The sequence below is a fragment of the Hippopotamus amphibius genome, chromosome 4 (assembly GCF_030028045.1).
Source record: "Hippopotamus amphibius kiboko isolate mHipAmp2 chromosome 4, mHipAmp2.hap2, whole genome shotgun sequence".
NCBI lineage: Eukaryota > Metazoa > Chordata > Mammalia > Artiodactyla > Hippopotamidae > Hippopotamus > Hippopotamus amphibius.
This window is the reverse complement of record NC_080189.1, coordinates 58,893,447-58,911,539: the sequence shown is the minus strand read 5'-3', so window position 1 is coordinate 58,911,539 and position 18,093 is coordinate 58,893,447. Positions and strand designations below refer to the sequence as shown.

General features: G+C 35.7%; 1 protein-coding gene across 4 annotated transcripts in view; it reads right to left on the bottom strand.

Annotated features, from left to right (window-relative positions):
* Positions 1-9,993: 9,993 nt before the first annotated feature.
* Positions 9,994-18,093, bottom strand: part of CASD1 (CAS1 domain containing 1) — a 62,114-nt gene continuing 54,014 nt past the window's right edge. For 2 of the 4 annotated variants that reach the window (XM_057732804.1, XM_057732805.1), the window contains one exon: positions 9,994-11,444. In XM_057732804.1, the coding sequence (XP_057588787.1) occupies positions 11,178-11,444 (267 nt within the window). In that variant the 3' untranslated portion in view covers positions 9,994-11,177. Of the gene's footprint in view, positions 11,445-12,594; positions 12,700-13,056; positions 13,172-18,093 lie in introns of those variants that run through there. The other 2 variants (XR_009053301.1, XM_057732806.1) reach the window with 2 other exon arrangements.

The window sequence follows — 18,093 nt, the reverse complement described above, 5'->3', positions numbered from 1 at the left end:
CAGATTGCCCTAGGCTAAAACATAAGAACAATAAACGATGGGAGCCTCTCATATGGCAGAAAAAGAGGGACACTGATGAATGAGGAGGCCCAGGGGCTCCCTTAGACTTGAGGCACCTAATTCCAATTTCCCCATAGGAGCCCTGGGTAAACTTGATTGTGGGGAATGAGCTGATTGACTTTCTGATAGATAGGGTTGCAACATACTCTTAGTAGACATCAAGGTGGCACAGAAAACATCTCAATCCATTCTGGTCATGGAAATATCTGGAAGAGAACAAAATTGTTTATTCTTACAACCTCTGGCGTGCCAACTAGGGGACCTCACCCTGAAACAAAAATTCTTATATATGTCAGAGTGTCCAGTCCCTCTTTTGGGCCAAGATCTCCTTTGTAGAAAAGGGCAAAGAGAGGGCCAAAGAGTGGGGTTTCACTCTTGATCACACCTTGCTTGGCTGGAAATGTAGTGCATGAGGAATTGTTTTGATCCCTGAGATACTCGACACTGTACTGCAGCATATTCATAATAGTACCCACTATGGGAGAGATGCCACCTTACAATATACTCAAATATATATAGTGAGGCCTAACCTACAAAAGATCATCCAGTGAGTCACTCAGAAGTGCACGATTTATACCTAAAAATAACCTGAAAACTGCTGCCAGGCCTCCCCAGATGGGGACTCAACAGAAAGGAACCTGCCCCACGGAGGACTGGCAAATAGATGTTACTCAAATGCCTTGAGCTGCAGGAAATTTCAGACACCTGCTAGTGTTTGGATACTTTTTCAGCATTGGCAGAGGCCTATCCCACGCAGAAAGAAAAAGCCTCCGAAGTGGTTAAAGTTCTCCGTAGGGAAATTATTTCCTGGTTTGGATTGCCTAACACCCTTCAAAGCGACAATGGGACTGCTTTTGTCTCCAGTATAATCAAACAGGTATCTAAAGCATTGCAAATTAATTGGAAACTGTGTTCATTCCGGTGACCACAATCAATAGGAAAAACTGAGAAAATGAATCATCCATTAAAAAGGAGCATTGCTAAAATGTCAAGAGACTAACTTAACTTGGGATAAGGCCTTGACAGTTACCCTGCTACAGAACAGGGTGGCTCCCAGAAGCCGGCTTAAATTAAGCCCCTTTGATATATTGTATGGTAGGCCATTCCAGGTGTCTTCCAGGGTGGGAGAATCTATAAATGCTCTAAAGACCTAGTAGCTGCCAATTATGTTAAAACTTTGGGCCTTATACTAACCCTTATACTAATCTGTTCATAAGTTTGCCTTCAAGAGGTCTGCCTATCCAACTGAAGTAGCCTTACATCCTTTCTGACCTGGAGACCGAGTCCTCCTTTAAACCTGGAGAGAACAAGGGCCTGAATATCAGCTGACTGCAAGGTGGACAGGACCACATGTGGTATTACTTACCACGTATTCATCTGTCAAGTTAGCTGGAGTAAAGCCATGGATTCATCACACTTGGATAAAAGCAGCACCACTATCGTTCAAAAATGACCCTACTTCTGAGAGGCCTGGAGAGCAATGGGTTTGTGAAGTCTTAGAAGACTTAAGGTTGCGCTTTAAAAAAAAAGTATTGATTATAATTTCATTGTTGCTAGAGAAGGATCAGCCTATTTAATTTTGTCCCAATAAATAGCACAGGAATTTATATGTATTGGGAACAGGAACCAAAACCCCAAGTTCAGTTAAATTAGACAATAAAGTGCTAAGGGGCTTAATCAGCTTCAAATAATTGTAGATAAAAAAGGAAAAGGGATTGTACTACTGACTAAAAGATTCTAAGGAATATTTCCTGTCCAAAGTTGATCAATTCCATTCTGTAATCACCTCTTTGTCACCCCTTATCAGCAGGAATTAGAGGTCTTCATCCCTTTTCCCCCAGGATTGTGGAATGGATCACTGACAGTGGGAAGTTGTAATAGGGAAGAACCTTTGTATTCTATTACAAGTTAATCACTAAAGGGGATTTTGCCTATAAACTTAAATTACACATAATGGCCCATCTCTGGGAACCCTGCCTCCCAGGTAATGAGAATTAAACTAAAATACCTTTGTTTAGCTTTCAGGGAACATCCTGACCAGGCCCACCCGAACAGCTGCAGGAAGTAAGAAATTAACACATCCCTTCCAGAATCTGGCCAGAACCAGGATTTTACACCCCCACCCCCCTTTTAGCATTGATAAAAAAGAAGCCTGAATTTTAACCAGAGAAGATGGTTCTTTGGGACACTGGTTCATCATCTTCTCAGTCTGCTGACTTTCTGAATAAAGTTGCTATTCCTGCCCCAACAACTCATCTCTCCATTGGTGGGCCTGTCATGCAGTCAGTAGTACCAGCTTGGACTTTGTAACACATTTTCTAGTTCTTATTTTGTATGTCCTTAAACCCTTTAATCATCTTGAATATCTTTTGGTATATGGAGTAAGACAGGGAATTTACTGCCCCCACTCCCATAATTAAGCAATTGTCTGAAGGCTATTTAAAGACTATGTCTATCTTTCCTTAGTAATGTAAAATGAAATATTACCTTATTCTAATATTGTCTGAATTAAAATGTTTTTGTTTCATATTCTATCATTAATCTACATATTCTTGCATCTATTCCACACTGACAACTGTAGCTTAATGTGTCTATACATCCAATTGTACAAGTCCTACCCCCCTTCATTACTCTATCTAAATTCTCTTTTGGATAGCTGTGCCCATTACTTCTCTATAGTTTCCATTTTTAATTTCATAGTCTCTAAGTGCACCAGATCTGTGTCTCTTATGTGCAAATGTGTTTTGAAATTGCTGGATCCCTTGGCTTTCAACTAAATATTTTTCCATCACATTTTCTCTCCTAGTGATAGTGTTTCTAGGTGGAGTGAGATGGAAGGAGGTGTTGTAAGGAAAATGTGGATTCTTAGTTCTAGTTTACTCTTTCTATACCAGAGATGGCTGTCACTCTTTCTCCTGAATAGCCTAGGAAAAACTCATCTTGCCATTCCACACATTAATATCTAGTCTAGTCTCACAGAGGAGAGTCTAGTCCTTTTATTAGCAGGACTTTGACCCTATGACTTGTCAGAGAAAACAAAACAAAATATACTGACCTAGTTTTGAAAAAGCTAAGGTCAAAATTCAAGAACTTTGACCTGATAAAAAGTAGAATAAAGAAGGCTAAGAATTAAAAACAAACAAACAAAAAATCTAAAAAACAAACACAACTGCCAGATAGAGAATCAAACATTTATTTTCAATGTATGATGGCTTAAGCCTCTAATATAACATAAACATTTATAATATTGGAGATATTTTAAATTAGAAAATGAAAAAATGGAAAAAATTTTCTTTCTTGGTTTACCTTGAATTTGGAAAAACAATCTTGGTACTGTTTTTTACTAAGATTAAAGTGTCAGATTTTTCCATTTTGATGTTCAGTAAGCTTTTAGTTTTGAATCCTTTAAAGACAAAGTGTTTCATTTTATTCTTTCACAGTCCCCAAAATTCTTCATAATGGATAAAATACCTGTTAATAGCTTTTATATCTTAAAGCAACTATTCCTAGTGTTAAATAGAATTCAGCTATTCCAGTTTTGTCATATGTAGGTTCTGGTACCATATATGTGGCAGGCAGCCATATAACTTTTTTCTCATATCTCATTTTTACTATTAATATGAAAAAGTAAAACATACAGTGCTTTTACATTTTATAAGATTTAAAATCAGAAAAAGTTTTCTAGAATTTAGTCTTGAACTCCATAATTTTGGGAATGTGGTTGCCAATCATTCCTTCCCTGGAAACAATTTTTAGTATAAGAAAATGAACCAGAATAAATGTTGCCAAATACATTTCCCCAAATCACAATTATCCTGAGAAATGAACAAATTGAGTCATAGATTCAATCAGATTTGAATGTCTTCGCAGAGAAATATTCAGACTGGTAAGATGGGTTGAATTGCCAATCAAAATTGGCCAGCTTTATTTCAGTCTTTGAAATTAGGCTAATGATCATTTTCTCTTGAATTTAATCTCTTTCAATAGTTCTAAAGATCTTTAAGTACAATGCCATCTAACCTGCTGTCATATAGCAGGCTCCCATATGTTACATCCAATTTATCAAACAAAACACTGACCTGTCTATAAGATAAGCCACAAAACACTTCCAGTTGATGACTTTAAAGACTATATCCAGAATGTATTCTATTTTTAAAATTTAGCATAAAGCCATTCCCAGGGAATGAAATGAGTGGAATTAAGCTCCACATCCTTGCAAAACATCACTAATTTCAGTCTCATTTTGTTAAGTCCATGGATCATCACACTAGCACTTTCTGTTATTATACTAATTAACTTTATTAATATTAGCTTATATCAAACTTTGAGATCACCTCAATCCAATCAATCAGTAAATCATTTTCTTATAATGCACATGACATACATATGTTTCTGAGTCTGTTATATTAAAATTCTCAAAGTAAGCACAAATATAATTAACTAGGTGGTTTGCTGATATCTGGGCTCTCAACTGCAACAGAAAATATCAGCAATTACACTTTTCATAAACTTCTTCTGTAAGTTCTCAGCTATATCTTGATATGCTAGGGAGATAAGTTTTCCTAGTTAGCCTTATATTTTCAAAAGCTTATTTTTTTGGCATGTAATTTCTGCTACATACAATGGATATGCTTTTAAAACTTACCATCTGTTAAATGTTCTGAAGCAATTTTTTACTTAATATATATCTGAAATTCACAGTATTATCATTTAAAAAATTTTCATTAAAGTCCTGTTGAAATTTCAGGTTTTCATTTAATTAATTAATCTGATTTTACTTGTACTGGCACTCACATATACATTTCTATGTACTGGCAATAGTTTTTAATATAGTTTATTTCATAAAGGTTTTTTTTCTCAATAAATTTTAAAGGATTTAAGTCACGTAAAGTGTATGAATTGAATTGTGTCTTTTTTTTTAAGAACTTCTTTGAGACAGTTAACAAACAATAAACAGCATATATTTAGAGTGTACAATTTGGTTTTTTAAGTAATAGTATTTTTAAGTAGTATTTTATGACATACATTTTGTCTGAACACAGAAGAATAATTTTAGCTTCCACAAAAAGCACAATCTCTTTAAAATACATGGCTTTCTTTGTTCATCTTTTCATTTTCCACCTGTGATAGAGATAGGATTCCAAAGAAATAATTCTCTCTGCTATAACAAATATAGTAGTATAAGTACGATGACAAAATTGCAGTTGACCTTTTCCCCCAGCATAAAGCAAGAAAAGGAAGAATGGTAGGACCGACAGCAAGTAAAAGGCTTACGTTCTTCCTGGTATGGCTAGTGCTTAGGTCTGCAAGCAGTTTCCATCCAGGACAGAAAGGCCCTTACCCTGCTGCACAGTCACAGGCTATATGCCATGTGACTATTTACAGTCACTCTTTATCTGGCCGCATAAGTGTGGGTTAAATTTTTTATAACACTATTCAAATCAACACCCTAAAAGCCAAATAAAGTGTATCTTTAGCCTCCTATCCAAATCACTAGGGCAGTTGCGAAAATAATCTTCCTTTTCATCATTAGCAGGGCTACCCACCTGCCTTGTATGGGGTTAATACTTGACACCGTTTCTGTAGCATTTATTAATTAGTTCATTCAGCAAATGATTGAGAAGTATTGTTCTAGGAACTGTGGATACCATAGAGAGTAAAACAGACAAATCTGTGTCCTCAGAAAGATTATATTCTAATGGGGGGAGATGAAAGCTTTAAAAAATAGGTAAGTAAAAAGTGTAAGTATGTCAGAACTACAGAGAAAAATGAAGCTGACTAGTACCATAATCCAAGAAAGAGCTGGTGGACTTCTGGAACAGGGTGGTCACACTGGAGATGATGAAAATCGGTTGACTTATTGAATTATGGATATATTTTGAAGCTGAAGCTGATAAGATTTACTAAAATAGAAGACAAAAAGTGTGAGTCAACTTTTTTATCTGAGTGCCTGAAGAATGTAGTTGCCATTTACTGAGAAAAAGACTGTGGGTGGCCAGAAGTAGGGAAGCTTAGTTTTGTTTTAGACTTGTTAAGTTTGAGATGTCTTTTAGATATTCAAATGGAGATGTTAAACATGCAGGTAGGTATCTGGATTCGAATTATAGGGAAGACGTTCAGACGAAAGACATAAATTTGGTAGACCTCAAAATATAGATAATGTTTAAAGCCATGTGACTATTCATACTTACACCTTAAGTAGTATCACCTCAAGGTCTGAGGACTGAGCCTTCGGAAATTGCAGTTTAGAGACTGAGGGTGTGAAGAGGCTCCAGGATCCAGGGCTGTGTAGGAATGGCTGCTGAGGTAGGGGGAAAACAGGAAATGGTGATGTCCTAGAAGCACAGTGAAGATGATCGAAAAGGGAGGCAGTAAGTCAATATGTCAAATACTGCTTATAGGTCAAGTGGGTAAAAACTAAAACTTGATCAATGGATTTAATAATAAGGAAGCTCTTGTTGATCTTGACAAGAGCCGTTCAGGTCTGAAGGAGAAGGTCAATGAAGCGGTAGCTTTGGGAATGCTAGTGGTAAAGAGGAGCTTTGTTTTTAAGATGGGAGAAATAAAGCCAGAACCTGTCAGCTGATGGTCAAGCCTCTCTCTGCCTACTTGTGTGTAGCATGATACTTTGTGTATCCATCTTGACTCTGGAGTTGCAATCTTACTGAAGGAATGGAAGAAATGACAACATAATGACACCAGGTAATTCATGCTAGGATAGTTTAAAAGAAGACAGAGTATTGGCTCCACAGGTGGAGTTTAAATTCTATGTTAAAGAAATTGGATTTACAGGGATGAAAAGAGTGGGAACAAAGGAATAGTATATTTGGGGAACAGTAAGATTGGTCTGGGTGGAATTCATATTAAAAAATAGATAAACATGGAGAACTTTTGCCATCAGCTAAGTTCTGGTTTATTATTTTGGCAGTGGAGATTAAAAGAACTAAATAATCCATCTGTGGTAGGTGTAGAATTAAAAAGATCTTGTTAATAGTTTTATGCTCCTTTTAAGTGACTTTCATTTTTAAAAAACTTCTCTCAAATGTCTTCTACATAATAGGGCCACTAGGTAGTAGTGAAGTAAATGCTAATACAATCAGTTGAATTTTAAAATATTATAATTACTTTTAAGGATGAAAATTTTGCCTGCACATGACAAACACTTCTTAGGGAAGCAAAAATTTCCTCTTAAAATGTTGACCTACTCCACTTTTATGGTTTGGAATGGTACTTTTAAAAGTATTTTGTAAATAATTATGCATCATATCATGTCATCTGCAACAGTGACAGTTTTACTTCTTTTTTCATTTGGATCCCTTTCGTGTTTTCTTCTCCGATTGCCATGGCTCGGACTCCGAAATAAAAGCGGCAGGAGTGGACATCCTCGTCTTGTTCCTGATCTTGGAGGGAGTGCTTTCAGCTTTTCACCACTGAGTATGATGTTTGCTGTGGGTTTATCGTATATGGCCTTTATTATGTTGAGGTAGGTTCCCTCTATGCCCACCTGCTGGAGAGCTTTTAATCATAAATGGTGTTGGATTTTCTCAAAAGCTTTTTCTGCATCTATTGAGATGATCATGTGGTTTTTATTCCTCAATTTGTTAATGTGGTGTATTGCATTGATTGATTTGCAAATTTTGAAGACTCCCTGCACCCTTTCGGGATAACTCCCACTTGATCATGGTGTATGATCCTTTTAATGTGTTGTTGGATTCTGTTTGCTAGTATTTTGTTGAGATTTTTGTGTCTGTGTTCATCAGTGATATTTGGCTTGTAATTTTCTTCTTTTGTAGTGTCTTTGTCTGGTTTTGGTATCAGGGTGATGATGGCCTCGTAGAATGAGCTTGGGAGTGTTCTTTCTCCTGCAGTTTTTCGGAAGTTTCAGAAGGATGTGTTGACTCGTCTCTAAATGTTTGCTAGAATTCGCCTGTGAAGCCATCTGGTCCTGGACTTTTGTTTTTTGGAGGTTTTTTAATCATAGAAATTTAAATCTTGTTAATCTATTAGCTATATTATAGCTCATAATACATTCAACTCTACTTTTGGAAAATAGTCTCATTTTTACTACCTTATGGATCTTTTAAGGAAGCTTTATAATTCTAATTCATATCATACAAGACTCCAGAAGGGATTTCATTAAAAGACCAATACGGGATTTAAAGGTGCTCTTCAACCATGAGTATCTTAATATTTAGAATTTTTGAAGTTGTCAAGATCAGTTCTGCGGGTAACTACCCAAGTTGTTGGTTGTTGTTGTTTTAATTAAGGGAAGCTCTTAGTCTGAGCCCTATGAAACTGCCATTTTTGTAGGTCAAAATGATGGCATATTGGCGATTTAATACTGTTCAACATAAAAATTCCAACTTGGCTCTCAAGTTTACTAGATTGTCCCTCCCTATCAATCCAAAGGGGGAGATGCATTCTCCTAGAAATTGCATGTTCTTTGACAAACTGTCTTTTATTGTGTCTGTTTTATGAAGGTTCTGCCCTAGGTCCTAAGGTTTATTTGTTTAGGCTTGACAGTTTAATATACATATTTTTACTATCTAGTTAAAAAATATAATCAAACTCAGACATGCTTATCATTAAATTTTACCAAGCTTAAACGCTTCTTATGCTAACATTAGAAATAATAATATTCACTCATCTTTAAAATTTTAACTGGTCAACTTATCTCACAATGGAATTGTAGGATATATGTTATTTTATATCAGCACCTAAAGTAAATAATAGGAGCCAGTTCATAGGTACAGAGAATGGTTTTAGGTGAAGGCTCTGAATTTTTAATGCTATGTTGGCTATCCATAAAAAGGGGAAGGTTTGACAAGGGAAACAGGGAAGGATTGGGGTAGATTGAGTCAAGCAAGTACCTTTTGGGGCCAGATGATGGATTTTTTAAACGTGATTTATATTACAGAAAATTTGAGTTTTAGAGAACCTGTGGTTTTATCTTAATTTTAGCATATCTAAATATTCTGTTAAACATCTTTTTATGAAGAATAGTATGACTGAGTGATGCAAATAATCATCATGTGAGTCAATGCAGAAAAAAATATTAAAACATACCATAGATGCTATCATTGTGGCAACTTATACCATGATAACCTCTTATCCATAAAGACTCATTAAGAAAATAAAATATAAATAGAATGTATTTTAATTACAAATGCATATTTTAATTTTTATGTGCCACAGTTAAATTTTATATATATACAATTTATATATAAATATATATGTGTGTGTGTGTGTATATATATAAAATGAGAACATGTGATAAAGAAATAGGGCTTACCAGTTAAGTTTTAGGTTTGAGTTCAAATAGGAAAGAAAACTTATAGCCACTTGGGTATCACTATTAGAAGACATAAGTACTTTTAAAAAAACAAATACTGGTCATCTTTCTTTTTCAATTGTTTCATCAAGAAGAATCTTTTTCAGGTGATAAAACTTACAAGCTAAATTAAAATGCACTCTACTCATTGGCAAGCCACACAAACAAGAATAATGTGATCACAGCACTTGGAAGTTTTTGATTTATAACTACACTATTCTCTACTTATAAGCCTGCAGTCTAGGAGGCAGAGCAATGAATCATTACAATTGTCTATCTGGGAAATGTCAAAAGATTAAGTAAGGGCAGAAGAAGAGAGGAAAAAGAACACACATCTGTTTAAGAAATATTCCTCGGTTAATGGAAATATTTCACTAGTACATAAATCCTGTGCTAAAGCAATACATTTTTGAAGTCTTTAAGTAACATTACTAATGAAACAATGTTTTAACTCATGGACAGAAAAGGCAGATTATCCTCTGAAGCACTGATAACGAAATTATTAACTAGCACAGTGACCCATATATGCTAACAGGTTGAAAAAGTAAATTTAAGCTGAGGAAATGAATTAGACATTTGAACAAATCATTAATGGATCCAGCTTTAAAAAAAAAGTTTAATTGATACTTTACAATACAAAAATAAGCATCCACAGAATGTTTATTTACTGTTTAAATTACTCCATATTTTCATATACCATGAACAAAAAATATTTTACCCCATACACAGTAACAGCAAACAAGTGCAACCTTTCAAACATTAAAATTTGTAATCAAATCTGTACAACAGATAAATAAATTTATACCTCTAACAGCTGGTAACAAAACCCAAAACATACATTGCCCAAGGTCACCGATTTACTTAAAATTCTACTTATGGTTATACATCTCAAACAATTTGAATCTTTACTACACTTAGATCGATAAATATATATATTTTTTAAATAGGAGGGAGTAATAGGAAATACCAAAATGGTTATAAAGAGCTTCCAAACATTGGAAATACACAAAAATTAATTAGATGGGGGAAAGCATATTCAATGGATCCACAGGGTAACTAGTATTACACTGGTATAGCTTAAGGAAAGGAAACAGGTGAATGTTTTTACTAGAAAGAAAATTTGGCCTTTTTATAAAAAGCTACAACAGCATCAATGACACAACCCTGTCATGGAGCCTAGAACAACTCTGAGACAAAGTATACAAAGATTTTAGGCTTATATACCTGAAAACCATAGTTAGGAAGAAAAATCATGTCAGGAAACATAACAATCAGAACATGAACACATAAAAGACATACTGTTTGTCATTCCACATCATTGCACATATAAGAGAACAACACTGCAGTCTTCCTTGAGTAAGAAAGTTTTCAATGAAGTAGGAAGTTCCATGATGAATATAGGTGCATACAATTTTATTACCGCAAATTTAGTAAATATCAAAACACTCAGTGGTGTCACTAAGGTAATTAAATTATCTGTGTTTTTTACTGGAAAGGTAATTACTTCCCTGCCTTCATATGTTTACTGAAAATCACTTATAAATGGAAATATAGATCCAGTAGAAAAGACTTTTCAATGCACTCTGTTTCACTGATTTTTTTTCAGTATTTCACATTGTATATGTACATTTCCAAAATATACAAGCACACATGTTCAACAGATGTCACTGAGCTATCTTCTTGCCACACAAATTTTTATTTGCATATACATTTATGTCTCCAGATAGATGCTGTTCTCCTCCAGGTAGACACAAAGTTAATCTGAAGAGTTTAAGTTTTTAGGATCCTAATGTTTTGATTTATCTTGAATGGATGACAAGATGAGGAGTCCACAAAAAAATGCGGCAATACATGCCAACCTTTTCAACAGAGATGAGTTTTCTTTAGGAATAATAATCTGTGCAAGCTCATTAGTGATCTGAGAAATTTCGTGTGCCACACAAACAAATATGAAAGTGCTGACAATGATGTTGAGCATAGGGTTTCCAGGGATGAGGACCAAGATACCCCTTGTGTCCGCTGCCAGCCAGATGTGATATTGGCAAATAAAGAGCTGGAAGGAAAAATATTTCAAGTTAGGTATGTCCAGAGGGTCCATGAATATATAACAGGTTTTCCTAATTTAAATATATGATAGCATAATTATGTTAGAAGGCTTTTCCAAAACCATTTAATTATATGTTTCACTATTGGCTTTGAAAAGTCTATTGCAGTCTACTGTCAGAACTCTTAACTGCTGAAGCACTGCTTCAAAGTCTCCAAGAAATGAACCAGAGGAAACTTCTAACTTTAAAAACATTTCTTTGCATGATATAAAAGACAGCTGACAATGATATATGGACTCTTATATTCAGACTCCAAACAAAGAATTACTGTGTGTTTGTGTGTATACACGTCTGTACTGCATATGTATATTTGTGAATATATTTATGTATATATTATATGTATATATGGTTTTTAAGATGTCCTCATGTCTGTTCTGCACCAAACAAATCTTGTGAAATACATTTGAATGTTTCAAAAGCGTATTTCAACTTCTTTGTGAACATACATAGTAGAGGACACAATTAGTACTTTTGATTGTGATTACAAATGTGGTTCTACCATCACATTGCTTCAAAATATCAAAGATTAGGAAAATGCTTAAGCTACCTCAACAAATATCTATATGACCAAGAATGCTAAATTCTATACAATCTTTCTTTTAAAGGAAACTTAAAAAATAGGATATTCAGGGACAAGATGGTAGAGCAGAAGGACCTTGAACCCACTTTCTCTCAGGACAACATCAAAATCACAACTAACTGCTGAACAACCATCGATTAAAAAAAAAAAGACTGGAATGTACCAAAAATAGATATTCTACATCCAAAGACAAAGAAACCAAGAGAAGGTAGGAAAGGCACTCTCATGATATAATCAAATCCCATACCCCCTGGGTGGGAGACCCACAAAATGGAGAATAATTATGTCACAGAAGTTCTCCCAGAGGAGTGAGAGCTCTGAGCCCCATGCCATGCTCCCAAGCCTAGGGGTCTGGCATCAGGAGGAAGAGCCCCCAGAGCTTTTGGCTTTGAAGGCCAGTGGGGCTTGACTGCAGGAGCTCCACAGAACTGGGGGAAACAGCGACTCCACTCTTGAAGGGTGCACACCAGGACTCAGGGCAAAAGCAGTGACTCCACAGGAGCCTGGGCCAGAATTACCTGCTGGTCTTGGAAGGTCTCCTGCGGAGGTAGAGGGTGGCAGTGGCGCTCTCTGTGGTCATAAAAGTTGGTGGCAGGCATAGCAGGGACCTACGTGAACTCTGGCTAGAGGCAGACATGTTGGGTCATTAGCACTGAGACCTGGTCGCACCCAACAGCCTATAAAGTCCAGTGCTGGGACACCTCAGGGCAAAACCCAAAAGGGTGGAAACACAGCTATCCCCACCAGTAGACAGGCTGCCTAAAGACTTCCTGAACACCCAGCCACCTCTAGATACACCCCTGGCCAACCAGAGGGCCAAGACCCAGCTCCACCCACCAACGGCAGGCACCAGCCTCTCCCTCCAGGAAGCCTGCACAAGAATCTAGACCAGACTAACCCACCATGGGGGAGACACCAGAAGCGAGAAAACTATGATCCAGCAGCCCTAGAATTTAGTCTGAAAATAGGTCAGAACCTACCCTGGGAACAGCTGGTCCCTGGCCCTTGGGTGACAAGAGGGGAGTAAACTGCTGGGATCACATAGGACATCCCCTACAGAGGGCCACTTCTCCAAGGTCAAGAAACATATCTAAGCTACAACACATATAAAAACACAAATAGAAAATTAAAATGAGATAGCAAAGGAAGATGTTCCAGATGCAGGAACAAGATAAAAATCCCAGAACAACAAAGTAGAGATAACCAATCTACCCAAGAAGGAGTTCAGAGTAATAAGCATAAAGATGATTCAAGAACTTGGAAGAAGAATGATGAACAGAGCAAGAAGTTACAAGAAGTTTGTAGCAAAGAGTGAGAAAGTATAAAGAACAACCAGAGTTGAAGAATACAATAACTGAAATGAAAAATACACCAGAAGGAATCAATAGTAGAATAAATGAGGCAGAAGAATGACTCAGTGAGCTGGAAGACAGAGTGGTGGATATCACTGTCGTGAAACAAAAGAAAAAAGAATGAAATGAGTACAGTTTAAGAAACCTCTGGGATGTTAAATGCACCAATTCACGTTATAGGGGTCCCAGAAGGAGAAGAGGGAGAAGAAGGACCTGAGAAAATATTTGAAGAGATAATAACTGAACACTTCCCTAACACCAGAAAGGAAACAGTCACCCAAGTCCAGGAAACGCAGAGTCCCATACAGTATTAACCCAAGGAGGAACACTCTGAGACAATAGTAATCAACTTTACAAAACTTAAAGATAATGAGAAGATTTTAAAAACAAGGAAAAAGCAACAAATAAGAGTCCTGTGGGGATTTTCTTGTATATCAGCTGATTCTTCAGCAGAAACTCTGCAGGCCAGAAGGGAGTGGCATGATATATTTAAAGTGATGAAAGGGAAGAAAACTGCAACGAAGAATACTCTACCCAGCAAGGCCCTTGTTCAGATTAGATGGAGAAATCAAAAGCTTTACAGACAAGCAAAAGCTAAAAGAATTAAGCACCACCAAACAAGCTTTACAACAAATGCTAAAGGAACTTCTCTAGGCAGAGAAGGAAAGGCCACAACTAAAACAAGAAAATTATGAAATGGGAAAGCTCACCAGTAAAGGAAAACATATAGGAAAGGTAGGGAATCATCCACACACAAACATGATATTTAAACCAGTAACTGTGAGAGGAGGAAACTATAAGAAAGTAATGCAGGATATTTGAAATGCATTTGATATTAAGATATTAGCAACTTAAAACAATCATGTATATATCAAAACCTCATGGTAACCACAAACCAAAAAGCTATCATAGATATACACACAAATAATAAATAGGAGTCCAAAACAACACTATAAAGATAGTCATCAAATCACAAGTGAAGAGAACAAAAGAGGAAAGGAAGAAAAAAGACCTGCAAAAACAAATCCAAGACAATTAACAAAATGGCAATAAGGACATACATACTGATAACTACCTTAAATGTAAAGAGAGTAATTGCTCCAACCAAAATGCATACATTGGCTGAATGAATACAAACACAAGACCTGTATATATGCTGTCTACAAGAGACCTACATAAGACCTAGAGACAGATACAACTGAAAGTGAGGGGATGGAAAAAGGTCTTCATTCCATACAAATGAGAATGAAAAGAAAGCTGAAGTAGCAATACTTGTATCAGACAAAATAGACTTTAAAATAATGACTTACAAAAAACAAAGAAGGACACTAAAGAATGATCAAGGGATCAATCCAAGAAGAAGATATGACAATTGTAAATACATATGCACCCAACATAGGTGAACCTCAATATATAAGGTAAATGTTAACAGACATAAAAGGAGAATTTGACAGTAACACAATAATAGTGGGAGTCTTTAAATCCCACTACATCAATGGACAAATCATCCAGACAGAAAAATCAATAAGGAAACACAGGCCTTAAATGACACATTACACCAGATGGACTTAAATGCTATTTATAGAGTGTTCCATCCAAAAGCAGGGGAATACACATTCTTTTCAAGTGCACATGGAACATTCTCCAGCATAGATTACATTCTGGGCCACAAAGCAAGCCTGGGTAAATTTAAGAAAAAAAAATTTTTTTTAAGCTCTTTATTGGAATATCTAAGAAAACTGAAATCATATTAAGCCATCTTTTCTGACCACAACACTATGAGATTACAAATCAATTACAGAAAAAAAACTAAAAAACACAAACACGTGGAGGCTAAATATGCTATGAAACAACAAATGGATCACTGAAGATATCAAAGGGAAATCAAAAAATAGCTAGAGATAAGTGAAAATGAAAACACAACAATCTAAAACCTATGGGAGGTGGAAAAAACAGTTCTAAGAGGGAAGTTTACAGGAATACAATCTTACCTTAGGAAACCAGAAAAATCTCAAACAATCATATTTACACTTGAAGCAACTAGAGAAAGAAGAACAAACAAAACCTAAAGTTAAAAAAGGGCAAGAAATCACAAAGATCAGAGCAGAAATAAATGAAATATAGATGTAAAAAACAAAAGAAAAAAATCAATGAAAATAAAAACTGGTTCCTTGAGAAGATAAACAAAATTGATAAACCTTCAGCCAGACTCATCAAGAAAAAAAGGGAGAGTACTCAAATCAATAAAATTAGAAATAAAAAAGAAAAAAATTATGAGCACCACAGTAATACAAAGGATCATAAGAGACTACTAACAGCAACTATATGCCAATAAAATAGACAACCTAGAAGAAATGGACAAATTCTTGGAAAGGTACAACCTTCCAAGACTGAACCAGGAAGAAACAGAAAATATGAACAGACCAATCATAAGCCCTGAAACTTTAACTGTTATTAAAAATCTTTCAACAAACAGAAGTCCAGGACCAGAGGGCTTCACAGAATTCTATCAAACATTTAGAGAAGTCTCAATATCTACCCTTCCAAAACTCTTCCAAAAAACTGCAGAGGAAGGAACATCCCCAAGCTCATTCTACAAGGCCACTATCACCCTGATGTCAAAACCAGAGAAAGATATCACACACAAAAAGAGAATTTTACAGGCCAATATTGCTCATGAACATAGACACAAAAATCCTCAACAAAGTATTAACAAACAGAATCCAACAACACATTAAAAGGATTATACACCATGATCAAGTGGGATTTATCCCAGGGATGCAAGGATTTCTCAATACCCGTAAATCAGTGTGATACACCACATCAACAGATTGAAGAATAAAAACCATATGATAATCTCAATAGATGCAGAAAAAACTTTTGACAAAATCTAACACTGATTTATGGTAAAAACTCTCCAGAAAGTGGGCACAGAGGGAACCTACCTCAACATAATAAAGGTCACATTTGACAAGCTGACAGCAAACACCATTCTCGATGGTGAAAGACTAAAAAATTTCCTCTAAGATCAAGAATAAGACAAAGATGTCCATTCTTGCCACTATCACTCAACACAGTTTTGGAAGTCCTAGCCATGGCAACCAGAGAAGAAAAAGAAATAAAAGGAATCCAAATTGGAAAAGAAAAAATGTCACTGTTTGCAGATGACATGATACTACACATAGAAAACTAAAGATACTACCAGAAAATTACTAAAGCTCATCAATAAATCTGATAAAGTTGCAGGATACAAAATTAATACACAGAAATCTCTTGCATTCCTATACACTAACAATGACAGATCAGAAAGACAAATCAAGGAAACAATCCCATTTACCACTGCATCAAAAAGAATAAAATACCTAGAAATAAACCTACCTAAGGAGGCAAAAGACCTGTACTCAGAAAACTATAAGATGCTGATGAAAGAAATCAAAGATGACACAGATGGAGAGATACACCATGTTCTTGGATTGGAAGAATCAATACTGTCAAAATGACTATGTGACACAAAACAATCTACAGATTCAATGCAATCCCTATCAAATTACCAATAGTATTTTTCACAGAATTAGAACAAAAAATTGTACAGAAAAAAAATTTGTGTGGAAACACAAAAGACCACAAATAGCTAAAGCAATCTTGAGAAAGAAAAGCAGAGCTGGAGGAATCAGGCTCCCTGACTTCAGACTATACTACAAAACTACAGTAATCAAAACAGTAATGGTACTGGCACAAAAAACAGAAATATAGATCAATGGAACAGGATTGACAATCCAGAGATACACCCATGTACCAAGGGTCACCTAATCTATGACAAAGGAGGCAAGAATATACAATGGAGAAGACAGTGTCTTCAATAAGTGGTGTTGGGAAAACTGGACAGCTACATGTAAAAGAATGAAATTAGAACACTCCCTAACACTATACACATAAATAAACTCAAAATGGATTAAAGACCTAAATGTAAGACTGGATACTATAAAACTCTTAGAGGAAAACATAGGGAGAACATTCTTTGGCATAAATCACAGCAATATCATTTTGGATCCACCTCCTAGAGTAATGAAAATAAAAACAAAAATAAACAAATGGGACCTAATTAAATTTAAAAGCTCTTGCACAGCAAAGGAAACCATAAACAAGATGAAAAGACAATCCTCGGAATGGGAGAAAATATTTGCAAACAAAGCAACTGAGAAGGGATTAATCTCCAAGATATATAAACAGATCGTGCCGCTCAATATCAAAAAAACAAACCCAATCAAAAAATGGGTGGAAGATCTAAATACACATTTCTCTGAAGAAGACATATAGCTGGCTAAAAAGCACATGAACAGATGCTCAACATCATTAATTATTAGAGAAATGCGAATCAAAATTACAATGAGCTATTACCTTACAATGGTCAGAACTGCCATCATCAAAATATCTATAAGCAATAAATGCTGGAGAGGGTCTGGAGAAAAGGGAACCCTCCTACATTGTTGGTCAGAATGTAAACCGGTGTAGCCACTATGGAGAACAATATGAAGGTTCCTTAAAAACTAAAAATAGAGCTACCATATGATCCAGCAATCCTGCTCCTGGGCATATATATCTGGAGAAAACCATAATTTGAAAAGATACATGCACCCCAATGTTCATTTCAGCACTATTTCCAAT